The following is a 25,694-nucleotide window of genomic DNA, read 5'->3' on the forward strand; positions in this document are numbered from 1 at the left end:
GTTATTATTACTACTGTTAATTACTGTAATACTAGGCGGCTTCAATGTTGCACTTTTAAATTACGTTTGCTTAACTTAGATCATTTTTATATTAGGCTTTGTATGTTAAGTTTATTGTATTAATCTTAAATGAAATTACAAAACAATAAAAAACTTACATTGGTCTACCAAAAACTTGTTTTGTAGCGTCTTGACATACACAGGATACCAAGGAGTTTCTGTTTGCATCAGTTGAGGTAAATTCTTCAAACCAAAAATAATGATAAATGAGTTAATTGCAGGTTATGTAACACATGTATGACTTATGTTTGAATCTCTCATATTTTCAGTCTCCATTAAAGTGCCACCATGAGCACAGACGCAGAGATGGAGCAGTATGGCCCTGCGGCCATTTACCTCCGAAAACCAGAGAAGGAGAGGATTGAGGCCCAGACTGCTCCATTTGATGCCAAAACTGCCTTCTTTGTGATTGATGCAGATGAGATGTATGTCAAAGGCAAACTTGTCAAAAAAGAGGGTGGCAAAGCCACGGTTGAGACAGATACTGGAAAGGTAGGTGAATAATTATACAATTTTAAATACCATAGTAAAAAATATAGTTTTGTCCATCTGTTTTATGCACAGACCCTAACTGTGATAGTCCATGCCACTGATAAAACTCTATATGAAATGTCTTTAAAAATCTCAAAACCTTTTAACTCTATTTCATATTCAGACCGTCACTGTAAAAGAGGATGATATCCATCCCAGGAACCCTCCAAAGTTTGATAAGATGGAGGACATGGCCATGATGACCCACCTCAATGAGCCATCTGTGCTGTATAACCTCAAAGAGCGTTATGCATCATGGATGATCTACGTAAGTTTTTACTTTACTTTAATGTGTACATAATAATGTAAATATAATTTAGATCTGTATATGCAAATGTTCAAATAATGTTTATTCTCTACTATTACAGACCTACTCTGGCTTGTTTTGCGTTGTCGTGAACCCCTACAAGTGGCTTCCTGTGTATGATGCTGTAGTTGTGGGAGCATATAGAGGCAAGAAGAGGATTGAGGCACCACCACACATCTTCTCCATCTCTGACAATGCCTATCAGTTCATGCTCACTGGTAAGATCAGTGTTGCTATTGTTGAAGTGTGTGCTTAAGTTGAATTTAACTTAAACATAAGCTTATTGAAGGAACGATAAAAATGGAACTCATGTGAAGCATGTATGTTTGTATTTCAGATCGTGAGAACCAGTCTGTCCTGATTACGTGAGTATTAAACAAACTGTCATGCTAAATCTTTATAAACTTTATGAAAAGAAGCAGAATCTTGACAATGTGTCTCTTACACCCCAGTGGAGAATCTGGTGCAGGAAAGACTGTCAACACCAAGCGTGTCATCCAGTACTTTGCAACAATTGCAGCTATTGGAGCTAAGAAGGCTGAGCCAACACCTGGCAAAATGCAGGTAAAAATGGTTGTTTAAAATAAAACTTCCAGAGGAAAGTTAATTTGAATGTACATCTCATGTAACTCAAATCTTATCTTGCAGGGATCCCTTGAGGACCAAATCGTTGCGGCCAACCCTCTACTAGAGGCCTATGGTAATGCTAAGACTGTGAGGAATGACAACTCCTCTCGTTTTGTAAGTAACGCAGGAAATATCTTCATACTTTTTCTAATTGCTCTCTTATAAAATGTGATGCTGATAAGGATCTGATTGTCTAGGGTAAATTCATCAGGATTCACTTTGGCTCGTCTGGCAAGCTGGCTTCAGCTGATATTGAAACATGTAAGTTTCAACCATGGTGTAAATTGAGCGTTTTCTGTGCAAAACATTGTGCTCAAACTTTTACCACCTCATGTATAAATAAACCAATTTATACATGCACAACCAATTTATACACTTTAAACATGTATGAATTAACCAATTTGTACATGAGGTGGTAAAAGTTTGGCAAACTGAAACTTTGGGGTTGCATTATGGATGAATGAGGATGACTGCAATTTAAGTACCCGAAGAAAGAACTTTTTATATTATTTATTTATGTTTACAGTCTGTCTATAATTTTGTCATCCTGATTGTCCATACTTTAATTTTGCTATGTTGGTCGATTTTGTACACACATCTATTGCATGTCTGCGCATCCTGCAAAAGGGATCCCTCTTACATTGCTCTTCCTGAGGTGTCTTCCATTTTTTCCCATTAAAGGGTTTTTCCTTAACCAGATCAAGGATCTAGAAACAGAGGGTGTCGTATGCAGTACACATTGTAAATCCCCTTGAGGCAAATTTGTGATTTGTGAAATTGGGCTATATAAATAAAACTGACTTGACTTGACTTATTCATTCAGAAATGGCTTTGTTTAAGTATTATGTTAGACATGGTACAGCTGATACATAGGATTATACATGTTTAGGTTTATATACCAGAGATATGGTAGTTCAGTTTAGTTTTAAGAAGACAAAATGTTAGGTTGTGGTGAAGCTTAAGTATGGGTATAGTGTGGTTGCAGCCAAGGTAATATATATGAACAGGCAGCTAGAAAGTGATATACACATTCACACAGTAACTGACTTCTATCTGTTGGTCTGGCAGAACTTCCTGCCATAACATAGATGGATTGACTACCATTAATTGTAGCTACGATGTGTGTGTGTGTGTGTGTGTGTGTGTGTATGGATGGATACTTGCAATAACTTAGGTTAGAAGTAAGGCAATGAGAAGGCAACTGCAAAGAGACAACTGATATACTGGCTTTAAAAATGAACAGTGTTATTTTGTAATGCCATCATTTTACAGTCTCCAGTTTAACTTGTTATGCGTAGATCTGCTGGAGAAGTCCCGTGTCACCTTCCAGTTGTCTGCTGAGAGGAGCTACCATATCTTTTATCAGCTGATGACTGGCCACAAGCCAGAGCTCCTGGGTAAGTTAATAGACAATTTGAATATAAAAATTTAACAATACTAGAAACAATAACACAGGAAAATCTCATGTATTTTGTGTCTGGTCTTTCAGAGGCTCTTCTGATCACCACCAACCCCTATGACTACCCAATGATCAGTCAGGGTGAAATCACTGTCAAAAGCATCAATGATGTGGAGGAGTTCATTGCAACAGATGTAAGATCACACTTTACTGTTTTTTGTTTTTTTATACTTGAATCAAAGTATATATAAATTTCTTTCCTGTGTAATGCAGACCGCTATTGACATCTTGGGCTTCAATGCTGAGGAGAAGATAAACATCTACAGGCTGACGGGAGCTGTGATGCATCATGGCAACATGAAATTCAAGCAGAAGCAGCGTGAGGAGCAGGCTGAACCTGATGGCACTGAGGGTAATTGCTAAAATAATACCATTCTCATCATGCAAGTAGTCTGGAGTGTAAAATACGACACGAGTGAATGTGTACTTTGTACTTCTTGTGTTTCTCTCCATCAGTGGCTGACAAAATCGCTTACCTCCTGGGCCTGAACTCAGCTGATATGCTGAAAGCTCTGTGCTACCCCAGAGTCAAGGTCGGAAATGAGATGGTGACCAAAGGTCAGACCGTACCACAGGTAATAAAAAGAAAATTTGATGTTTTTAAAATGAGGGAGGTATCTGCATTTTGATATGAAAATATTATTCTGAGAAATTACCACAGTAAAATCCTTATTTGTAGGTCAACAATGCTGTCAGTGCTCTGTGCAAGTCCGTCTATGAGAAAATGTTCTTGTGGATGGTCATCCGTATCAATGAGATGCTGGATACAAAGCAACCAAGACAGTTCTTCATTGGAGTGTTGGATATCGCTGGATTTGAGATCTTTGATGTGAGTACTTGAAAAATATTTAAGCAGTTTTAAAATTCAACCTTATTTTGCCATGAAGATAAATATTTTCTTTAATTACAGTTCAACAGCTTGGAGCAACTCTGCATCAACTTCACCAATGAGAAACTGCAACAGTTCTTCAACCACCACATGTTTGTTCTGGAGCAAGAGGAGTACAAGAAAGAAGGCATTGACTGGGAGTTCATTGACTTCGGTATGGACTTGGCTGCCTGCATTGAGCTTATCGAGAAGGTAAGTAACCATTCCGATAGGCATGATTTCTTGATTAATGTGCAAATGTTTGCTTCCTCAGTTTAATTTTTATCATGAAATATTAATTATTTTCAGCCAATGGGCATCTTCTCCATCCTTGAAGAGGAGTGCATGTTCCCCAAGGCCTCTGACACAACTTTCAAGAACAAGTTGCATGATCAGCATCTTGGCAAGACCAAGGCCTTTGAGAAGCCAAAGCCTGGAAAGGGCAAGGCTGAAGCTCACTTCTCCCTGGTTCACTATGCCGGTACAGTGGACTACAATATCACTGGCTGGCTGGAAAAGAACAAGGACCCCCTGAACGATTCAGTTGTTCAGCTCTACCAGAAGTCTTCAAACAAACTGCTTGTATTACTGTATGCATCCCATGGTGCAGCCGACGGTAAGAAATGAGAGCTCTGAGTATCCAGTACAGATGGTATGCTTCATCTTAATGAAACAATTGTCCCTATCAATATCCAAGGTTTAAGAAACAGCATGCATAGTTCATTAACATTTTTGCTACTTTTTTCTACTATTAATGGTACAAGATAGGAAGCAACATAGTTGAAATTGCTGTCTCTTTATTAGCTATTAGCAGCTAATCAGAAAGTGCAGTTCATAATGTTATGTGAGAGGCAAAGCTATGGTAGGCAATTTATTTCAGAAGCATTTTTTGTTAGGCCAGAAGGGAGGGGGTGAGATTTTTTTGTTGGATACTTTCAAAACCTAGCTGTCTCTTGCAAGCTTCTCCAATGTTACCTACCCTAGCTTTAAGTTTGGTAATTGGTAAGAATGTGTGTGTGTTACATTTGGTTTGGGACTAATATAAAGTTGGACTGCTCTGTAGTAATATACTCATCCATGTGACTTAATTAAAAAATCCACTTTCCACAGAGAAGAAAACTTTAATAAGTTAATACAGTGTTATTTATTCAGTGCAGTTAATGAAAATCAATGTTTTGTGAAACAGAGGCTGCTGGTGGTGGCGGTGGCAAGAAGGGTGGTGGAAAGAAGAAGGGTGGTTCCTTCCAAACTGTGTCTGCTCTTTTCAGAGTATGTATTGTTTCATGTTTTTGGATGACAATTTAAAAACCTCATATTGAAATAATGATGACCTACTATCTTATGATGCTGATCCACAGGAGAACTTGGGCAAGTTGATGACCAACTTGAGAAGCACTCACCCTCATTTTGTCCGTTGCCTGATTCCTAATGAATCAAAGACCCCAGGTAAGAAGTTCATAATCCACCTTTCTGCACTTTGTGTAACATAGTAAAAAAAGAAATATTTTACCCAATATGCCTTTGCAATGTGCAGGTCTTATGGAGAACCACTTGGTCATCCACCAGCTGAGGTGTAACGGTGTGCTGGAAGGCATCAGAATCTGCAGAAAGGGCTTCCCCAGCAGAATCCTCTACGGTGACTTCAAGCAGAGGTGCCTGCAGATTTCATTATAAGCAAGTCAAGTTGATTTCAGTAGAGATATTCTGATGATAAACACAAGGAAGAGATGGGAATAAATATAAATAACAACATTTTCTCTTGTAGATACAAAGTACTGAATGCCAGCGTCATCCCTGAGGGACAGTTCATCGACAACAAGAAAGCTTCAGAGAAGCTGCTGGGCTCCATTGATGTGGACCACACTCAGTACAAGTTTGGGCACACAAAGGTATATTGTCATAGACTACATTCCTTTTGGAGTTGTTCTGTTGTATGAGTGTTTGCTTAGGGTTTTTTATGAACCAACATAGGTGTTCTTCAAAGCTGGTCTGCTGGGTACCCTGGAGGAGATGAGAGATGAGAAACTGGCTTCGCTGGTGACCATGACTCAGGCTCTCTGCAGAGGATATGTCATGAGGAAGGAGTTTGTTAAGATGATGGAGAGGAGGTACGATTCTCATACAGTACACTAAACTGTACTGTCCAATTATATAGTTTACAGATATTTTTGTTAAATTGTTATCCTCAGCAGTTCTACAAAACCACATTTCAGTAGAAATGACACTTTATCTATATTCATTTTCCAGGGAATCTATCTATTCCATCCAGTACAATATCCGTTCATTCATGAATGTGAAAAACTGGCCATGGCTGAAACTGTACTTCAAGATCAAGCCTCTTCTGAAGAGTGCTGAGACTGAGAAGGAGCTGCAACAGATGAAGGAGAACTATGATAAGATGAAAACAGACCTGGCTACTGCTCTGGCCAAGAAGAAGGAATTGGAGGAGAAGATGGTTTCCCTGCTGCAGGAAAAGAATGACCTGCAACTCCAAGTGGCTTCAGTAAGTAGGAAACAAAAGCAAGTGTGATTCTATCTCACACACACTAATTGAACACTGTTGCTCACATTTTCAGATATCTAGGTAAGATACAAAGAGGCCACACATTGTCCTTGTCTTACCAAAGTTATAGAAACAAACAAAGAAATAACAAACTAACTTATTGTATGTTCAAAATGCACTATAGGAAGTTGAGAACCTCTCTGATGCTGAGGAAAGGTGTGAGGGGCTCATTAAGAGCAAGATCCAGCTCGAGGCCAAACTCAAAGAGACAACTGAGAGACTGGAGGATGAAGAGGAAATCAATGCTGAGCTGACTGCTAAGAAGAGGAAGCTGGAGGATGAATGCTCTGAGCTGAAGAAAGATATCGATGACTTGGAGCTCACCTTGGCTAAAGTGGAGAAGGAGAAACATGCCACAGAAAACAAGGTGCAAATGATTTTAAACCTACAATCTTTTAAACATACAAACAGACTATATGTATACACATAAAGTGATGGAAATAATGCACCTTTCACATCATTTCAGGTGAAAAACCTGACAGAGGAGATGGCATCTCAAGATGAATCTATTGCCAAGTTAACCAAGGAGAAGAAAGCCCTCCAAGAGGCCCACCAGCAAACACTTGATGATCTCCAGGCAGAGGAAGACAAAGTCAACACTCTGACCAAGGCCAAGACAAAGCTGGAACAGCAAGTGGACGATGTAAGAAAAAAATCCTGTGATAGTGTGTTTTTAAGCCAAGTAGCTTGTGTTTTAAAGTTGACATTCCATGATACAAATTCAAAACAATATTTACTGTTAATATTTCAACATTATCTTAAAAGCTTGAGGGATCACTGGAACAAGAGAAGAAGCTCCGCATGGACCTTGAGAGAGCCAAGAGGAAGCTTGAGGGAGATCTGAAACTGGCCCAGGAATCCATAATGGATCTGGAGAATGACAAGCAGCAATCTGATGAGAAAATCAAGAAGTAATGCATTCAATTCCATAATGCACCATAATTATCCTGAGTCATCTAAAAGTATAACAGCAAAAAATACTTTTGTTCTACTCTTCCAGGAAGGAGTTTGAGACCAGTCAGCTCCTCAGCAAGATTGAGGATGAACAATCTCTTGGTGCTCAGCTACAGAAGAAGATCAAGGAACTCCAGGTAATGTGTTTGACATGAATAGTATCAATTATCAGTGAATCAGAAACAACATGTTAGAGTATGCTCCATTTAATAAGCCTTCTTGATATTACTCTAATCAAATCTAGGCTCGTATTGAGGAGCTGGAGGAAGAGATTGAGGCTGAGAGAGCTGCTCGGGCTAAGGTAGAGAAGCAGAGGGCTGACCTCTCTAGGGAGCTTGAGGAGATCAGTGAGAGGCTCGAGGAAGCTGGTGGAGCAACAGCTGCTCAGATTGAGATGAACAAGAAGCGCGAAGCTGAGTTCCAGAAGCTGCGTCGTGACCTTGAAGAGTCAACCCTGCAGCATGAAGCCACCGCAGCAGCTCTCCGGAAGAAGCAGGCTGACAGTGTTGCAGAACTAGGAGAGCAGATCGACAATCTCCAGCGCGTCAAGCAGAAGCTGGAGAAGGAGAAGAGCGAGTACAAGATGGAGATTGATGACCTCTCCAGCAACATGGAGGCTGTTGCTAAGGCTAAGGTGAGTGGTTTGTTTATAAGTGAAGGATTTCCCTTTTTTGATATCTCAGGACTACAAAAGCGATATACATAAGTTGTTAGAATAAATGATATTGCGGCTTTTATGTACTGCTAGACAGAAAGGTACTCAACATTTGCATCGTTGAATTTCATGTTTTTAAATACAAAATGTTTTGTTGTTGATAGGGCAACTTGGAAAAAATGTGTAGAACTCTTGAGGACCAGTTGAGTGAACTCAAAGCCAAAAATGATGAGAATGTTCGTCAGCTGAATGATATTAATGCACAGAAGGCAAGACTGCAGACGGAGAATGGTAAGTGACCTGTAATAAAAACCATTCTGAAGATAGAGTTCCTCATATATGATACATAAACACACTAAATGGCAACGTATATGTTTAATAGTGTCCTGTATTGTAGAAATAAATACTTTAAAATCATGAAAATGATCTTCACTAATAACACATGAACATCTTGTCATTCAGGTGAGTATTCCCGCCAGATTGAGGAGAAAGAAGCTCTTGTTTCCCAGCTGACCAGGGGCAAGCAGGCCTTCACTCAGCAGATTGAAGAGTTTAAGAGGCACATTGAGGAGGAAGTGAAGGTATGAAACGTTTATATCTCGTCTTATTTTCAGATTTTTACAGAGTATGACTTGGCTTAGTTACTTACAACAACAACAAAACAAATATATATATGTATGTATATACATGCATCAGCAAAAATGTCTGCACTTACATTACTGTCCTTGCAAAACTGAGAAAGTCAAATTACTTACTTGTTGTTATTACAACATAAATTATATATAAACTTTATTTTAAGGCTTTGAATTTATCACAAGACTAATATTAATGGATCAGTTGAGAGCTGACAATGATGGCTCTTTGGAGTTCTAACTTAGGGTAGTTGTTGACACAGCATTTGGATGTAACATACATTAGGTCAATTAAAATGTCCCTCTGACATGGACTTTGTGCCCAAAAGGCGAAGAATGCCCTGGCCCATGCTGTTCAGTCAGCCCGCCATGACTGTGATCTGCTCAGAGAGCAGTTTGAGGAGGAGCAGGAGGCCAAGGCGGAGCTGCAGCGAGGAATGTCCAAGGCCAACAGTGAGGTGGCTCAGTGGAGATCCAAATATGAGACTGACGCTATCCAGCGTACTGAGGAGCTGGAGGAGGCCAAGTAAATAACCCTTTATACTTTTTCATAGATAAATCAATTTCTGCTATATATTCCTGCTTTTTAAGCACAAGAAAATTCATCTTCACTACAGGAAAAAGCTTGCCCAGCGCCTGCAGGATGCTGAAGAGTCCATTGAGGCTGTGAACTCCAAGTGTGCCTCTTTGGAGAAGACCAAGCAGAGGCTGCAGGGTGAGGTGGAGGACCTCATGATTGATGTGGAGAGAGCTAATGCTCTGGCTGCCAACCTTGACAAGAAGCAGAGGAACTTTGATAAGGTAAATGGTTAAACTGGTAATTAAAACCAGTTTTAATCGCAAGAAACACACATCAATATAATGAACTAATCATTTAATTAACCTATACAATTCTAGGTCCTGGCAGAATGGAAACAGAAGTATGAAGAGGGCCAGGCAGAGCTGGAAGGAGCTCAGAAGGAGGCTCGTTCTCTCAGCACTGAATTGTTCAAGATGAAGAACTCTTATGAGGAGGCTCTTGATCAGCTGGAGACCATGAAGAGAGAGAATAAGAACCTGCAGCGTATGCCAATCTTACTATATTTAATGTGACTATTATAGCAATTGTAAGGATTCTTCTTTTGTGGTGGTAAAAGCCTTGACACATACAATTTGCTAGATATAATGTATACTGCATAATCTAACTCCAAATGTATTTGGCTTTGGTTGCTCTATAGAGGAGATCTCAGACCTGACTGAACAGATTGGTGAGACTGGAAAGAGTATCCATGAGCTGGAGAAAGCCAAAAAGACTGTGGAGACTGAGAAGACTGAAATTCAGTCAGCACTGGAGGAAGCAGAGGTAAAATCTTGATTACAATATTGAACCACTTATATGATAAAATACAACACCATTTATGTAACCATGTATTCAATTTGATTTTGTTTCTGCAAATTTTTTTGCAGGGTACACTGGAGCATGAGGAGGCCAAGATTCTCCGTGTTCAGCTTGAGCTCAACCAGATCAAAGGTGAGGTTGACAGGAAGCTGGCAGAGAAGGATGAGGAGATGGAGCAAATCAAGAGGAACAGCCAGAGGGTGATGGACTCCATGCAGAGCGCTCTCGACGCTGAGGTCAGGAGCAGGAATGATGCCCTGAGAGTCAAGAAGAAGATGGAGGGAGACCTGAATGAGATGGAGATTCAGCTGAGCCATGCCAACAGGCAGGCCGCTGAGGCCCAGAAACAACTGAGGAATGTCCAGGGACAGCTCAAGGTAAGGTTTATATGATCATTTACTTAACAAAACAAGTATATATAGTACAGAAGATTCATTGTTTGTTGGTTTTCTATGTCTTCTGTTGTCAGGATGCCCAACTGCACCTTGATGATGCTATCAGAGGACAGGAAGACATGAAAGAGCAGGTTGCCATGGTGGAGCGCAGAAATGGCCTGATGCTGGCTGAGATTGAGGAGCTGAGAGTTGCTCTGGAACAGACAGAGAGAGGACGCAAAGTGGCTGAGCAGGAGTTAACTGATGCTAGTGAGCGTGTTGGACTGCTTCACTCTCAGGTGTTTTTTCAATAATTGATATAAATGTCTTTGTACATAATAAATATACACATTCTTTCTTATACATAATAAATAAATATCAAATTAAATGTGACTCTTTTTAATATTTAGAACACCAGTCTTATGAACACCAAGAAGAAGCTGGAGGCTGACCTTGTCCAGGTTCAGGGTGAAGTGGAAGATTCTGTTCAGGAAGCAAGAAATGCTGAGGAAAAAGCCAAAAAGGCTATCACTGATGTGAGTTTACATCTCTATCTCACCTGTTATGTTTTTGGTCTACTTCCATGCATTGTTATGTTTATTATACATTATGAATGAATTAGATAACATTTTATCATTTCAGGCTGCCATGATGGCTGAGGAGCTGAAGAAGGAGCAGGACACCAGCGCTCACCTGGAAAGGATGAAGAAAAACCTGGAGGTCACAGTCAAGGACCTGCAGCACCGTCTGGATGAAGCTGAGAACCTCGCCATGAAGGGTGGCAAGAAGCAGCTCCAGAAACTGGAGTCCAGGGTACGCACTGCATGTAGTATAATGCTTATTTTCTGGAATGTACATTAGACATTCAATGAGTCAAATAAATTCAACAATAAATTCAATAATTTCTCTGCTTTTCATCACTGTACTGAAATTCTTTTATAAAATTTTGATGAATTATCTATCATCACATCGCAGGTGCGTGAGCTAGAAGCTGAAGTTGAGGCTGAGCAGAGACGTGGAGCTGATGCTGTTAAAGGAGTCCGTAAATATGAGAGACGAGTGAAGGAGCTGACCTACCAGGTGATTAATTTCACTAAAAAACACAGTCCTTTGAAGTTTCTGTTCTCTTTCACTTACAATCCTTTATCTTTGTAGACTGAGGAGGACAAGAAGAATGTGAACAGACTTCAGGATTTGGTGGACAAGCTGCAGCTCAAAGTCAAGGCTTACAAGAGACAGGCTGAGGAGGCTGTAAGTGAACTACATTTATATGACCAATCATTTAATTTAAAATAAATAATACCATAATTAACTGTCTTGTAATTAAATCTATATAATTCCAATCCCTTCACAGGAGGAGCAGGCCAACACTCACATGTCCAGACTCAGGAAGGTCCAGCATGAGATGGAAGAAGCACAGGAGCGTGCTGACATTGCTGAGTCCCAGGTCAACAAGCTGAGAGCCAAGAGCCGTGATGCTGGAAAGGTACTAATTTCTGTACTAATTTTTTTTTTTTTAAATTAAAGATTTTATTTGGGATCAGGAGTATTTAGTTCTCATAGTGTGATAAATTCACATCTTTCACTGATACAAAATTCAATCAATTCAATCTTCCACTTCATACAGTCTTTAAACACCCCTTAAAAGTTAAGTAAAAAATCTCCTATAACTTGTAAGTCCTTTAAATCATTTTATTTTTCTTGTTTTTTTCCAGAGTGAGTCTGCTGAATAAGAGACTACAACAAACTGAAGTCGTTCGACAGAGTTCATAAAATATGAACCAATTATTGAATTATTTTTGAACTGTAACATTTCAATAAACATTATGTATATTACTCAATACCATTTATCCTGTATTTCCTCTATTAAACTAATGCTTATACTGCAAAATGAGTTCAAGAAGGTGGAGCTGAATCATTCTAATAAGTTGCAGAGCAGTCGACTTTTCAAATGAAATCCATACAGAATTGTTGGGGGCTATCTAAATATAGATAGTCAAAGATGTCTTAGACAGTATACTGTAGAAGAAATTTTCCACAGAACTACAACCACCAAGGTCCTGGGTCTAAATCAAAGCCTGGGAAGTTTGTATTTTTACCCCATGTTTACAGAGATGTCTTTCTATAGTCCAAACAAATGCAGATCAGATTGATTGGAAATTAATCTCTCCAACTCCAGACTACCCAGGCAGGGCAGCCCAGCTCACCCCCACTGCGTCGGCCCTTGATAAATCAGGACCATTGGAAGTGTTTCACCTGTGGCCAAGAGGGCCCTTTAGCTCGGATTTGTTGTTTAAACAATGAACCAGTGCTTACGGCTGGGTCAGCCGGTCCACAGCAAATAACCAGCCGCTACATCACCACTTTCTGGGCCCACGAGGGCATGAAAGCCCCTAAGGGAGGGATGGGGAGGCCCTACTGGACTTGGTAGTGCTGTCACCCTCTTGAGGCCATAACTGACAACTGGACCCCAGGGGCCCCCCTATCCCAGTCTCCTGCGTCCTTGAAAAGATAGTTATCCCCTTGCTGAAACGTTAAAAAGGGGTCAGCCCAGGGCAGTTTAGGACAGCCCAGTTATGACCCCAACCTGGAACAAGTCAGACAGAACTTAGTGGTTGAGGGAAAACAGGTGGAATGGGTCAGTGTTATCACTTTCACTTTTTTGTGTGTGTGAAAAGGGCCTCTTGTATAGGCTGGTTAAACAGGGGCAACTCATTGTTAAACTGTTGCTGGTCTCGAAATATCCCTAAATGTTGTCCCTCGCTCATTCACACTTGTTGGGAGATCATTTAGAGGTAGAGAAGACCTATGACAGAATCCTGGCCCACTTCTACTGGCCAGAGATGAAGAGGGCAGTCCAGGATTACTGCATGGAGTGCCAGAAGACTGCCCAAAAGGTACACTAACCCCTTGATCCTTTTTACTTGTAATTTATACCCCCATACAGAGTGGCCATGCATGTAGGCAAACCTGGGGAAACAGCCAAGCCAATCCAGAGCAGGAGGTGGGTCCCCAAGCACAGGTTGGGAGGTGATAAAGGGAGTGTTCTATCCAGTTCAGGTATTACAGCCATAGGCACTGGACACACCTGGAGCCAATCAGGTAATCAGGGGGGGCATTTACTCACCCAGCTACCACATAACAAGGGTTAGGCATCTCTGGCTCCCACCAAAAGGCTGGCAAGAAGATTGGCTCAGGGGATGCAACCTGATCCCTTACCACAAAGGTAATCAAAAGATTCACCACTCTCTGCTCTACCCCACAGGCCTCCCTGAGAGAAGGATCAAAAGGAAAAGGACACCCAGATGGGAAGGATCTTCAGTTCAAGTTTGACTCCCCTTTCCCCTAAATTCTTTATTAAAAGACATTGTTTCACTGTCTTTGGGTTTCCTATTTTATAGTTATTCTTTCCTCTAGGACCTGTGGGTTGCTACAACTGTTGTAGTGGACTGGATCTCTCTGTGAAGATGCTCTTTATCTACTGAAAACCTTAATTTGCTTTTCAGAGTGGACATATAGAAACTGATAATATGGTGCTCTGCTACTAACCCAGCAACCTTCAACACCAAGAAAACAACTCATTCTTTGATTTCAAGAAACTTACATCAGTGGAGAAGATGATTCAGAACTAGTCTCTAGCTTTAATTTTATATTACAAAGTTCATATTACCAAGGACTTCTTGTGAAACTTAACAGTGCCTTTACTTTCTAAGGTGAGTGATGAGGGCCAACTCTGCAAATAGCTTCTAGTTTTTGTACTTTTAATAGTATACCAACACACTCACAGGTAAAGATATAGGAGGAGTACATTTGTACTCTGAAAGGTGTATCTTCACTGTAATTTAAAAGACACAAACCAGTTTATACATACTTGATCCACAATTTAAACTTAAAAAAAAAAAATCAGACTGTGCCATCTAGACTGAGTATCATTTGTATCTTCAGAATCAGAAATACTTTATACTTTATTGATCCCCGAGGAGAAACTCTTCTGCTACAGCAGCTCACTATCACGTCAGTGCACACAGGAATAGAAGTACTAGGCAAAAAAATATAATACACTCTAATACAGGTCAGAAAATAAATTAAGTACCAAGTGGGTATAAGTATAAAATAAGTGTGAGGTACAAAGTGGGTTTACTGGTTGATGATAATAATATGGTATAAAGTAATGCATGAACTGTAGTGCATGAACTGCCAAGTTAAGTGTAGTTTATTTATGAGACAGAGGATATTGCACAGCAGTAATAGAGGTATGAATAAATATCAATAAATAGGGAATTTAAGTATATTGCCCAGGAGTATTAACACAGGAAATATTGCACAATTGTGTCAAGTACTGCATAGATGTAATGATCAATGTCCAATTTAATGACTTAGGGTCATACAGACTGACACTTAGAGGGAGGAGTTAAAGAGTTTGATGGCCATAGTCAGGAATGACTTCCTGTGGTGCTTTTTGGGGGGATGAGTCTTCCGCTGAAGGTACTCCTTTGTTTGACCAGCACGTCATGGAGTGGGTGGGAGACACTGTCCAAGATGGGATGTAGTTTGGCCAGCATCGTCCTCTCTGACACCACCGTCAGAGAGTCCAGCTCCTCTTGACCTGACTTTTCAACTCAAGTGACAAAATCTACCCTTTTTTCACAGCCAGCGAGATAAAGGTATAAATAAAACCTAAATCTTTAATTCACAGAAGGTGTTCATGCATATAGTGGTGTGGAAAAGTGTTTGTCCCCTTCCTGATTTCTTGCTTGATTGCAGTTGTTGCTGCTAAGGGTGGCCCAACCAGTTATTAGATTTAGGGAGCAATCACTATTTCACACAGGGCCACGTAGGTTTGGATTTCGTTTTCCCTTAATAATAACAACCTTCATTTAAAAACTGCATTTTGTGTTTACTTGTGTTATCTTTGACTAATATTTAAATTAGTTTGATGATCTGAAACATTTTAAGTGTGACAAACATGCAATAAAAATAAGAAATCAAGAAGGGGGCAAATGCTTTTTCACACCACTGTAGATCAGTTTGCAAATTTATAAGCAAATCTGTTAGCTGTATGAAAGCAACCATGAATGCCATGTCTAAGGCAATTTAAAAACCCCAAAACAACTTCCTCTGACATACATTGCATTCAATATATAATACCTCAAAATAAATGTACACTTCTGTGAGGACAGAGCAAGCCATAACAGAGGCGGGGACTTTATCATCTTGCGTTCTTCATTCTTCATCATTGATAAGATCAATGTACAGTGAATTTATTGTGAAAAGAGGCCAAGGGTGTAAATGCTACCAGTGCTGAAAACACGCAAAAAGCAAAGATTTTGAAGGGTGAGATAAATGGTGAGCTGCAGCGAGCACTGTCCAGGGCCTAAAGCAAGAGAAATGGAGACCAAGTAAGGTTCAACACATCTTCTAAAAAGTGAACCACTTGCTTTTAAGTCATTTAAAACTAGCCATTAACCTATACCATGAAATTTCTTTTGAGTACAGTTTTTGTTATGCTGCAAAACAGGTTATGGAACAAGATACACTGACATGTATCCTGGGAATTGTACCTGGGCCCAGAAAGTTTTATACAGAATAAATCAAATTTTTTATTAGAAAAACTACAGATTAAATGTATTCATTGTTAGAGTAAATGTTGAGTAAATATTCTACACTATAGTAACTTTCAGTTTCATTAGGAAAACATTAGTAAAATAAACATGCTATTTTGTTGTTGCCAAGCTATCTGGATGTGTCTGATAAATATATCCTTTCTTGCCAAACAGGAATCATTACTCCCTCCCTTAGCTGTTTTTATTTTTGACAACAGTAATACCTTGTGAGCCGCTGGTAAGATGTTAAATAATAAGCCACTTCTGCCCACAACTAACTGTAATCAAAGTGGATACTGGCAATGATCCCAAACTTTATCTTCAAAATTGCTTTGAACATCAGTTACTGCAATGTCTGCTAACCCCACATTTTTGGCAACTCTTATATTAAATTTTCAGGGGGCATGTACTATAGCACCCCTCCAACATTAATAGACAGAACAGCAGTGTGAATTTTGTATCAGATATCTGAGACATGTGTACCCTGCAACTATACACCAATGACATTCTGACACTTCTCCAACATTAAGACTCAGCACTGGCTGTGATATCAAAATTAAACAGACACAGCTGCTTGTAATAAAGTGTCAACTGAAATCCATTCTATTATAATCTATTGTAATAACATTCACATGCATTTCTGATACATTTTCATTTCCATAAAATAGATGTGCAATCAAAACATTTATAGTTTGAATCACTGGCATTTATGTCATTAAATAACAAAAAAAAGTTTGTTACTTTTAAATTTATCATGGGGATTCAAATATTATTATATATTTTCTGCATAAATGATGACTGTGTGCTTTACTGTACATATAGACTATCTATAAAATAATCTCTTCAATTTTAGACTTTTTGACACTTGTAGCCCAACAAATGATTTAAAAAGAGCACAGATCATTACGTTTTACATTTTAACTACTGGAAAATAATACATATATACGTACTCTCTCTCTCTCTCTCTCTCTCTCTCTCTCTATATATATATATATATATATATATATATATATATATATATATATATATATATATATATGTAGATATATAGATATATATGTACTCTATATATTCAAGAATTTTCACCTTATCATGGTGGTGGGGTTTGTGCATTCCAGTGACCCTAGGAGCTGTGTTTTAGGGGGCATTAGCAGCTGGTAGGGTCTCCAGTGGCCAGGTGGCCGGGCCTTGACCCATGGGTCCTGGTCAGGCAAAGCCTGAGTTTCTCATGCAGGGAGGTTGGAAACATGGAATCTGAGTGGGTCATGTTCAAAGTCTCCATTGTGGAGGTGGTTGCTCTGAATTGTGGTAAGAAGGTAGCCGGTACATATCGTAGCTGCAACCTGAGAACCCACTGGTGGATACCAGTGGTGAAGGAGGTCTTTTGGGCTTGGTTGGCCCAGGGGTCTCCTGAAGCAGCAGACAGGTACACAAGGGCTGCAGCTGCAGCTGTGGTGGTCACCAAGAAAAAACCTGTATGGTGGAGGACTTCAGGGAGGCTATGGAGAAGGACTTTCAGTTGGCCTCAAGGAAGTTCTGGCAAACCGTCAGATGACTCAGGAAGGGAAAGCAGGGCTTGTCTAATGCTGTGTTCAGCATGGGAGGAGAACTGCTGACCCTGACTGGGGATATTGTCGAGAGGTGGAAAGACTTTAAGGAACTCTTGAACCCAACCAACACATCACCTGTGGAGGAGGCAGAGTTTGAAGACGCAGTGGAAGCCACCCATGTCCAAACTATTTTGGACATGGGTGGCTTCCAAACTATTTGTGTTTTGTGGATTGGACAAGGCTCACAACTGTGTCCCCCAGGAAATCTTGTGGGAGGTACTGCAGTATGGGGTACCATCATCGTTGCTGCGAGCCAGCCGGTCCTCATATAACCCAGAGTGAGTGACTGTGACCTTCAGCACACATTAGGGCAGTTTGCAGTCGAATGTGAAGCGGTCAGGATGAGAGTCAGCACCTCCAAGTCTGAGGCCATAGTTCTTTGCCAGAAAATGGTGGATTTCTCCCTTTCAAGACTAGAGGATGAAGAAATCAATGGTGAGCAACACTGATGACTTGGAGCTCACCTTTGCCAAAGGAGAACCATGCAACAGAAAACAAAGTTCACATAACTTGAGATACACTGATACAAAAAGATAAAATTATTCTATCAATATTAAAACTATGTATAGATATTAACATTAAGTTAAATAAAAGATAATGTACCGTTAATTTCTTTTTCAGGTGAAAAACCTGACAGAGGAGATGGCATCTCAAGATGAGTCTATTGCCAAGTTAACCAAGGAGAAGAAAGCCCTCCAAGAGGCCCACCAGCAACACTTGATGATCTCCAGGCAGAGGAAGTCAACACTCTGACCAAGGCCAAGACAAAGCTGGAACAGCAAGTGGACGATGTAAGAAAACAAGTCCTTCAATAAAGTGTATTTCTATTGTCATGCAGCTTGTGTTTTAAAGTTGACATTCCTTAATCAAATTCAGTATTTCAACATTATCTTAAAAGCTTGAGGGATCACTGGAGCAAGAGAAGAAGCTCCGCATGGACCTTGAGAGAGCCAAGAGGAAGCTTGAGGGAGATCTGAAACTGGCCCAGGAATCCATAATAGATCTGGAGAATGACAAGCAGCAATCTGAGGAAAAACTGAAAAAGTAAGTTAAAAATAAGTTATTGATGAAATTCCTGCTTTCACATACAGAAACATAGAAATGTAATGTCCTTTTTGTTTTACACATTAAGGAAAGATTTTGAGACCAGCCAGCTCCTCAGCAAGATTGAGGATGAACAATCTCTTGGTGCTCAGCTTCAGAAGAAGATCAAGGAGCTCCAGGTAATGTATTTCATTTGAACATTAAAGTCATTGAATCAAAATCAACATGCTCAAGTTAATAAGCCTTATTGATATTACTATTGTCAAATCTAGGCTCGTATTGAGGAGCTGGAGGAAGAGATTGAGGCTGAGAGGGCTGCTCGGGCTAAGGTAGAGAAGCAGAGGGCTGACCTCTCTAGGGAGCTTGAGGAGATCAGTGAGAGGCTCGAGGAAGCTGGTGGAGCAACAGCTGCTCAGATTGAGATGAACAAGAAGCGCGAAGCGGAGTTCCAGAAGCTGCGTCGTGACCTTGAAGAGTCAACCCTGCAGCATGAAGCTACCGCAGCAGCTCTCCGGAAGAAGCAGGCTGACAGTGTTGCAGAACTAGGAGAGCAGATCGACAATCTCCAGCGCGTCAAGCAGAAGCTGGAGAAGGAGAAGAGCGAGTACAAGATGGAGATTGATGACCTCTCCAGCAACATGGAGGCTGTTGCTAAGGCTAAGCTATGAGATTTTGAGACTTTTAATGGAGATGCAAATAGATCAGGAACCCTTAAATATGGTACAATACCAGTTCCACATCAATACCATGACACAGAAGTACCCAATACTAGAAAAAGCAAAGACATGATACCATTTTGAAGCAAACTAAATGGACTTTCAGTTCATTCTTGTGATTTTTCAAACATTGCGACTGTGACAAACCTGACTCTATGTAAATAACTGTTTTAAATACATCGTGACTAATGTGTTTAGTTTAGAATGACATTAATGCACAGAAGCAAGACTACAGACAGAGAATGGTTAGTCACCTAAAATAAAAACCACTCTGTGGGTGATGTTAAAAAAATCCAGGATTAATCCAGAATTTGCTCGCCAGATTGAGGAAAAAGAAGCTCTTGTTTCCCATCTAACCAGGGGCAAGCAGGCTTTCACTCAGCAGATTGAGGAGCTCAAGAGGCGAATTGAGGAGGAAGTGAGGTCTACATTTTCAATAACATTTTAGTAATATCTGAAAAATCAAAGCATACCTAGTTCCAAAAAAATGTAAAAACATTCTCATCTAAGGTAGAAATAAAAACTAATTTCTAGGGGTGCCCCTGTGGTTTAGGGGTTAACGCTGACCCATGACCATGCTGTGAACCTCGCCTTGAATGGTGGCAAGAAGCAGCTTCAGAAACTGGAGTCCAGGGTATGAACTGTATATGTATGTATGGTATCATTCGGTAGATGAGAATGTTGAGATTATTGTTCATTATCCTGTGTTCTATTTCACAGGTGTGTGAGCTGGAAACTGAAGTTGAAGTAGAGCAGAGACTTGGAGCTGATGCTGTGAAAGGTGTCCGTAAATTTGAGATGACCTACCAGGCAATTTATTATCTATCTAACTATCTATACTCTCCATCAGTAACAATCCTTTATCTATACAGACTGAGGAGAACAAGAAGAATGTGACTTCAGGATCTGGTGGACAAGCTGCAGCTCAAATTCAAGGCTTACAAGAGGCACGCTGAGGAGGTTGTAAGTCAACTGTCAATCACATTAATATGACTAATCAGTTACAGCTGTAATCATAATGTCACCATTAACTGTCTTCTAACTAAGTCAGTACAACCCTAAACCCTTCACAGGAGGAGCAGGCCAACACTCACATGTCCAGGCTCAGAAAGGTCCAGCATGAGCTTGAGGAATCTCAGGACCACACTGATCCCAGGTCAACAAGCTGAGAGCCAAGAGCTGTGATGCTGGAAGGGTATCTTTTCATTCTGTTGGTTGACAATGACAACATTAGAATTGTACACACATACTTATACTAATGGCTAAATTATATAATTCAGTCACAAGCTAATAATGATATGACTTACTATTGTCATTTGAAAATCTAAATGCAATCTGACTTTCAGCAAATCACAATTTGCTAGACTGGCATTTCTAGAGGCAGCTTGTAAGAGGAGTTAGTTTAAAGCAACATTCAGTGCTGAGGTCAGTAGCAGGAATGTCCCTGAGAGTCAAGAAGAAGATGGAGGGAGAATTGAATGAGATGGAGGTTTAGCTGAGCCATGCCAACAGGCAGGTCGCTGAGGCCCAGAAACAACTGAGGAACATCTGGGGACAGCTGAACGTGAGTTTTATATGATCATTTAGTTAAAAAGCAAATAAAAAGAGTACTTTTGTTATCAGGATGCCAAATTGCACCTTAATTATGCTCTGAGGACAGGAAGACATGAGGGAGCAGGTTGCCATGGTGGAGCACAGAAATGGCCTGATGCTGGCTGAAATTGAGACGCTGAGAGCTGCTCTGGAGCAGACAGAGTGAGGACGCAAAGTGGCTGAAATATTAAAACTATTGTTAGTGATAATTGATAATATGCTAGACTTACATTTATTCAGGCAGTTTGCAAGAGGAGTTAGTTTAAAGCAACATTCACATTTTCACATACAAAAAAGTTTAAATAAGTCTTGCAGTACACCTACTTTTATACATCACAATGTTTACCAATCCATAATCTCTATTTAACACTTTCCTAAATGATTCTCTCACTAAAGGATCACATCCCAAACACTTAGAGTACCATCTTTCTTTTCAGATGTTTGTTTTTTTGTGCCTAATCCATCCTGTCAAGTAGTCTAGTGAATATCTGTCCAGTTGTAATTTATAGCTAGTGATTTTAGTGTTTAAATTGAGTAGACTCATTGGACTCATCTGCCAGTCCAAAGGTCCATAAAAATGTCTTTTTCATCTGTTGTCAACAATATAACAGGTTGTCTGGCTTCATGGCCAGAATATGACCAATTTAATAAGGCAATGTAATTGGAAAATTTCAATAAGGTGTCAAATAGTATCCAGCTTTTTTCATCTAAAATTTGCTCCACTTTCTACAGCCCCAGACCATCACACTACCACCACAGTGCAGTGTTACTTTTACGCCAGATGTAATGGGACACACACCTTCCGAAAAGTTCAACTTATGTCTCGTCAGTCCCATTACATCTGGCGTAAAAGTAACACCACATTTCAGAAAAAGAACATCATACCAACAGTAAAATATGGTGGTGGTGGTAGTGTGATGGTCTGGGGCTGTTTTGCTGCTTCAGGACCTGGAAGACTTGCTGTGATAAATGAAACCATGAATTCTGTTGTCTACCAAAAACTCCTGAAGGAGAATGTCCGGCCATCTGTTCGTGACCCCAGGCTGAAGCGAACTTGGGTTCTGCAGCAGGACAATGTTTCAAAACACACCAGCAAGTCCACCTCTGAATGGCTGAAGAAGAACAAAATGAAGACTTTGGAGTGGCCTAGTCAAAGTCCTGACCTGAATCCTATTGAGATGCTGTGGCATGACCTTAAAAAGGCAGTTCATGCTCGAAAACCCTCCAATGTTGCTGAATTACAACAATTCTGCAAAGATGAGTGGGCCAAAATTCCTCCACAGCGCTGTAAAAGACTCATTGCAAGTTATCGCAAACACTCGATTGCAGTTGTTGCTGCTAAGGATGGTCCAACCAGTTATTAGCTTTGGGGGGCAATCATTTTTTCACACAGGGCCATGTAGGTTTGGATTTTGTTTTCCCTTAATAATAACAACCTTCATTTAAAAACTGCATTTTGTGTTTATTTGTGTTATCTTTGACTAATATTTAAATTTGTTTGATGATTTGAAACACTTAAGTGTGACAAACATGCAAAAAAAATAAGAAATCAGGAAGGGGGCAAACACTTTTTCACACCACTGTATCTAGCTCACCCCTCGATTTTAAAGGCCTTCAGTCCAACCTTTTTTCCCACCAGACATGTCCCATGATGACAAGTATCTGTTGTCAAATTTTAGCATATGTTACCTAATTTATCTAAAACTTAATTCTGCTTCTGCAGTAAATAAAGCACTTTTGGAATAAAGTGGATTTTATCTGAATTTCAGACTGACCTCTGATTGTTCATGGCCACAAAAATTCATCTCTGTTTAAATTCTATATCAGGACTCCTCAAAAATAATTCCAGTAAATAGTTCAACCACTGCTCTATAAGTGCGCAAGACATCCAGATAGTATGCACTGAGGTGCTGATATAAAAAAACAAAACTATTCCTCCATTATTTAAGATATATGTAACTATAATGGTATACTATCTACTATAAAGATGTATTATGATTGTTGTTATTATTATGCTACTATTCATTAGCCTATTGTTTAAAGTTAGACTAGGCCTATATGGATTGAAGCAGTGTGTAAGCAAACACAAATTAAAAGAATGTAAAACTGAAACCACTGACAAGTTGCTGTCTGAGATTATCGTAGGACTTAACATTGAGGCAATGACACTTGTAACAGTGAGACATTCACTGTTATCAAATGACAATTGGCTTAATATAAGCTCAGAACCATTGCAGGAATTCAAGTACTCTCCTGCGGCTACATGTTGGCTAGAGTATTCAGTGCTCTGAGTGTTCAGAGAGGTCACAGTCAGTATAAATTAATAGGAATCCTAATGGCAGTCTAAATTTATGACCAGTCCTACTTGTTGCCAACAGGGCCCATTCATACACTGGCTTATTTGAAATGAAACCAGGATCATTATAAAGGTCACATCAGCCAGCAACAGTAACGCAAGTGTTGCAATGTGATGTGAAAATTGACTGACACCATTAATAATTTCATTTTTATTTTCTTCATTTCAGCCTGAGAATGCTGAGTAAGAGACAACATCTGGTGGACAATTTTTAACAGAGTTCATAAAATCTGAAAAACCTGTTGTGATATGTACAAATTAATCAAACTTTTCTTGACTGTACTGTGGCTTTTTTTACAAGGGTACAAGGGTATTTCCAAGGGTTTCCAAGATTAAAGTTAAAATAAAATCTACAGGATTGTTCGTTCAGACAGAAAAGTTATTGAAACTTAAGTTTACTTATTTGCTCAACAGGATGTGTGCAACTTCATCATATTTGATTTAATAATTATTTCCCTTTAGTCTTTGGAGAGTGAGGTATGATTGCTTTCCTATTTATTTATTTATTTATTTGGTACAACTAGGGTGGACTCTATTATGTAAAATCACACTTTGTAGGACATGGATGTAACTATATACTGTGTACAGTGGGTTACATGATGTTACAACAAGGAAGGATTCATTTACAGCAGTGAAAGATGCTCTTGCCTTTGTGGTACCAAACCCTCACAGTCTTCATAGGAAGCACAGGTGTTGTTGGACCTTGGGGCAGATGCTATTTATGTGGACACTGCACACTAACTGGTTGTCCATTTGTGTACCAAGATATTTTTAGGAATGGACTTGGCCTTTCTTGTGCTTATTGAGAACTGCAGGGGAGTGGCCACCAAGACATTTGATGTAAAGACATTTTACATTTGTTTAGAATGACAAAGATAGTATCATATGACCAGTAAACACAGCTATCTGTATGTCTTTAATGAATGAATGACTGTTTGGCATGCTACAATGATATGCTTAAACTGTGATAATAACTACTGTTTAATATTGTCTTATGTCTCACTCTAACACAGTTGTTAAGGGGTTTTGGTTAGAACTGCTTCAATTTATGCCAGACATTCTCTGGTCAAAGTGTCTACTAGGGGGCAAACATAATTATTTATGGTTCACAAGAATATTCCAGTTAACCACTGTGCTTACATATGTAAGATAATAAATCAAAACAAAACAATCAAGATTATTTGAATGTAATGTAAGTTTTGGTTACAACATTCTAATTAGCACTGGGTTATCAATGGTCTTGTACAATATATTTTGCTGAAGCATATACAGTAAGCTTTACTGTTAGGCTCACCTCCTCCAACTTTCTTTTTCCTCCTTGTAATTCGTTATATCTTCACAAATTATTGCATTTCATGTTAGAAAACTAAATGAAACAAAGAAGAATGGTTCTCTCAGTGTTAATACCCAGTCATGGAAGAGTCTTTTAAACCCTCTCGGGCTCCTCCTCACCAGACGTATTTGGTATGTTATATTTCAGTTCAAGGGCTTCATGCTGAGGCTCATCTATAAGAATCTACTAGACTCAAGGACATACAAAGGAGAAGGTTAGTCAGGACAATCCCCACTTGTGTCCCTCTTCTCTCCACCTTCAAAATGCTTGGTCCATTCACTTGCATTATAGCCTAATTAAAAAACTGACTCATGTTGAATTTTGCAGTTTACATTAATACCACATAATGCAAAATAGGTTTTAGCTTTTACTCATAAGAGTTAAAAAACCCTCAAATGCTAATTTGTACTTTGCACATGCTGCATTTGAATCAAAATGCATAGTCATAAAAATGTAGGTACTATAAGTAGAGGCAAAATGAAAGTATCACCAGAAAGTAAGTAGCAAGTTAACCATAAAGTGAAGCTCACTATAAAACTATAGCAAAATGTAATGTGGCACCATTTTGCTGCAATTAAGCAGGTCGGAGATTTTCTGCAACACTGGTGGCAGTCACACTGGGGTAACTGAAACAACTCTGCATGATATAGTTCTGTCCCTGACACTAAGAATATTATAACTATTATCCTGGTGCATAATATAAATATTAATTTATCATAGTTTTTCTTTTAGATTGCAGCTGGACTAATTAAATGGCAAACTTACCTTGGGACGTCACTGTTTAAGTTGACCATTAAAAGGGTTAAATACAATTCAAATCAGCTGGTGCATTTGGTCACCAGAGATGAGAGAGTAAAATAATGAGCCCTGTGTGCACAACATGTTCTGTATTCAAGGTGACACAGCACATAGCCATATATAGCATCTGTAACCAACTTTTAGCCTTAGAAATTTAACAATTTGCTACTAGACTGTGCAAACAGACTGAGAAATAGTACTAAACCATAACTAAACAACAAAATCCTCTCCGT

General features: G+C 39.5%; 2 protein-coding genes and 1 pseudogene across 2 annotated transcripts; all 3 read left to right on the top strand.

The window, feature by feature from the left end:
• Positions 1 to 333: 333 nt before the first annotated feature.
• LOC122869102 (myosin heavy chain, fast skeletal muscle) lies at positions 334 to 12,249 on the top strand. Its single transcript, XM_044181735.1, has 39 exons — positions 334 to 552; positions 716 to 859; positions 960 to 1,116; positions 1,236 to 1,263; positions 1,351 to 1,462; positions 1,547 to 1,639; positions 1,723 to 1,786; positions 2,824 to 2,922; positions 3,015 to 3,118; positions 3,198 to 3,336; positions 3,441 to 3,559; positions 3,664 to 3,813; positions 3,895 to 4,065; positions 4,162 to 4,468; positions 5,039 to 5,121; positions 5,211 to 5,298; positions 5,387 to 5,504; positions 5,618 to 5,741; positions 5,824 to 5,960; positions 6,100 to 6,355; positions 6,540 to 6,782; positions 6,882 to 7,058; positions 7,181 to 7,326; positions 7,416 to 7,506; positions 7,614 to 8,003; positions 8,189 to 8,315; positions 8,487 to 8,605; positions 8,986 to 9,182; positions 9,274 to 9,457; positions 9,554 to 9,719; positions 9,874 to 9,998; positions 10,103 to 10,411; positions 10,504 to 10,707; positions 10,819 to 10,944; positions 11,051 to 11,221; positions 11,384 to 11,488; positions 11,564 to 11,659; positions 11,763 to 11,894; positions 12,124 to 12,249. Exons 1-39 carry the CDS (start codon positions 349 to 351, stop codon positions 12,139 to 12,141), a joined length of 5,823 nt encoding a protein of 1,940 aa, XP_044037670.1. The 5' UTR covers positions 334 to 348; the 3' UTR covers positions 12,142 to 12,249.
• A 909-nt stretch (positions 12,250 to 13,158) lies between these two features.
• On the top strand, positions 13,159 to 19,348 carry LOC122869508 (annotated as a pseudogene).
• A 313-nt stretch (positions 19,349 to 19,661) lies between these two features.
• LOC122869509 (myosin-7-like) lies at positions 19,662 to 20,863 on the top strand. Its single transcript, XM_044182617.1, is given in 8 exon segments — positions 19,662 to 19,799; positions 19,935 to 20,015; positions 20,102 to 20,191; positions 20,254 to 20,279; positions 20,281 to 20,344; positions 20,455 to 20,530; positions 20,533 to 20,576; positions 20,831 to 20,863. Coding segments are annotated over 8 exon segments (552 nt in total).
• Positions 20,864 to 25,694: the final 4,831 nt, after the last annotated feature.

This window comes from Siniperca chuatsi, linkage group LG21, assembly GCF_020085105.1.
Source record: "Siniperca chuatsi isolate FFG_IHB_CAS linkage group LG21, ASM2008510v1, whole genome shotgun sequence".
Taxonomy (NCBI): Eukaryota; Metazoa; Chordata; class Actinopteri; order Centrarchiformes; family Sinipercidae; genus Siniperca; species Siniperca chuatsi.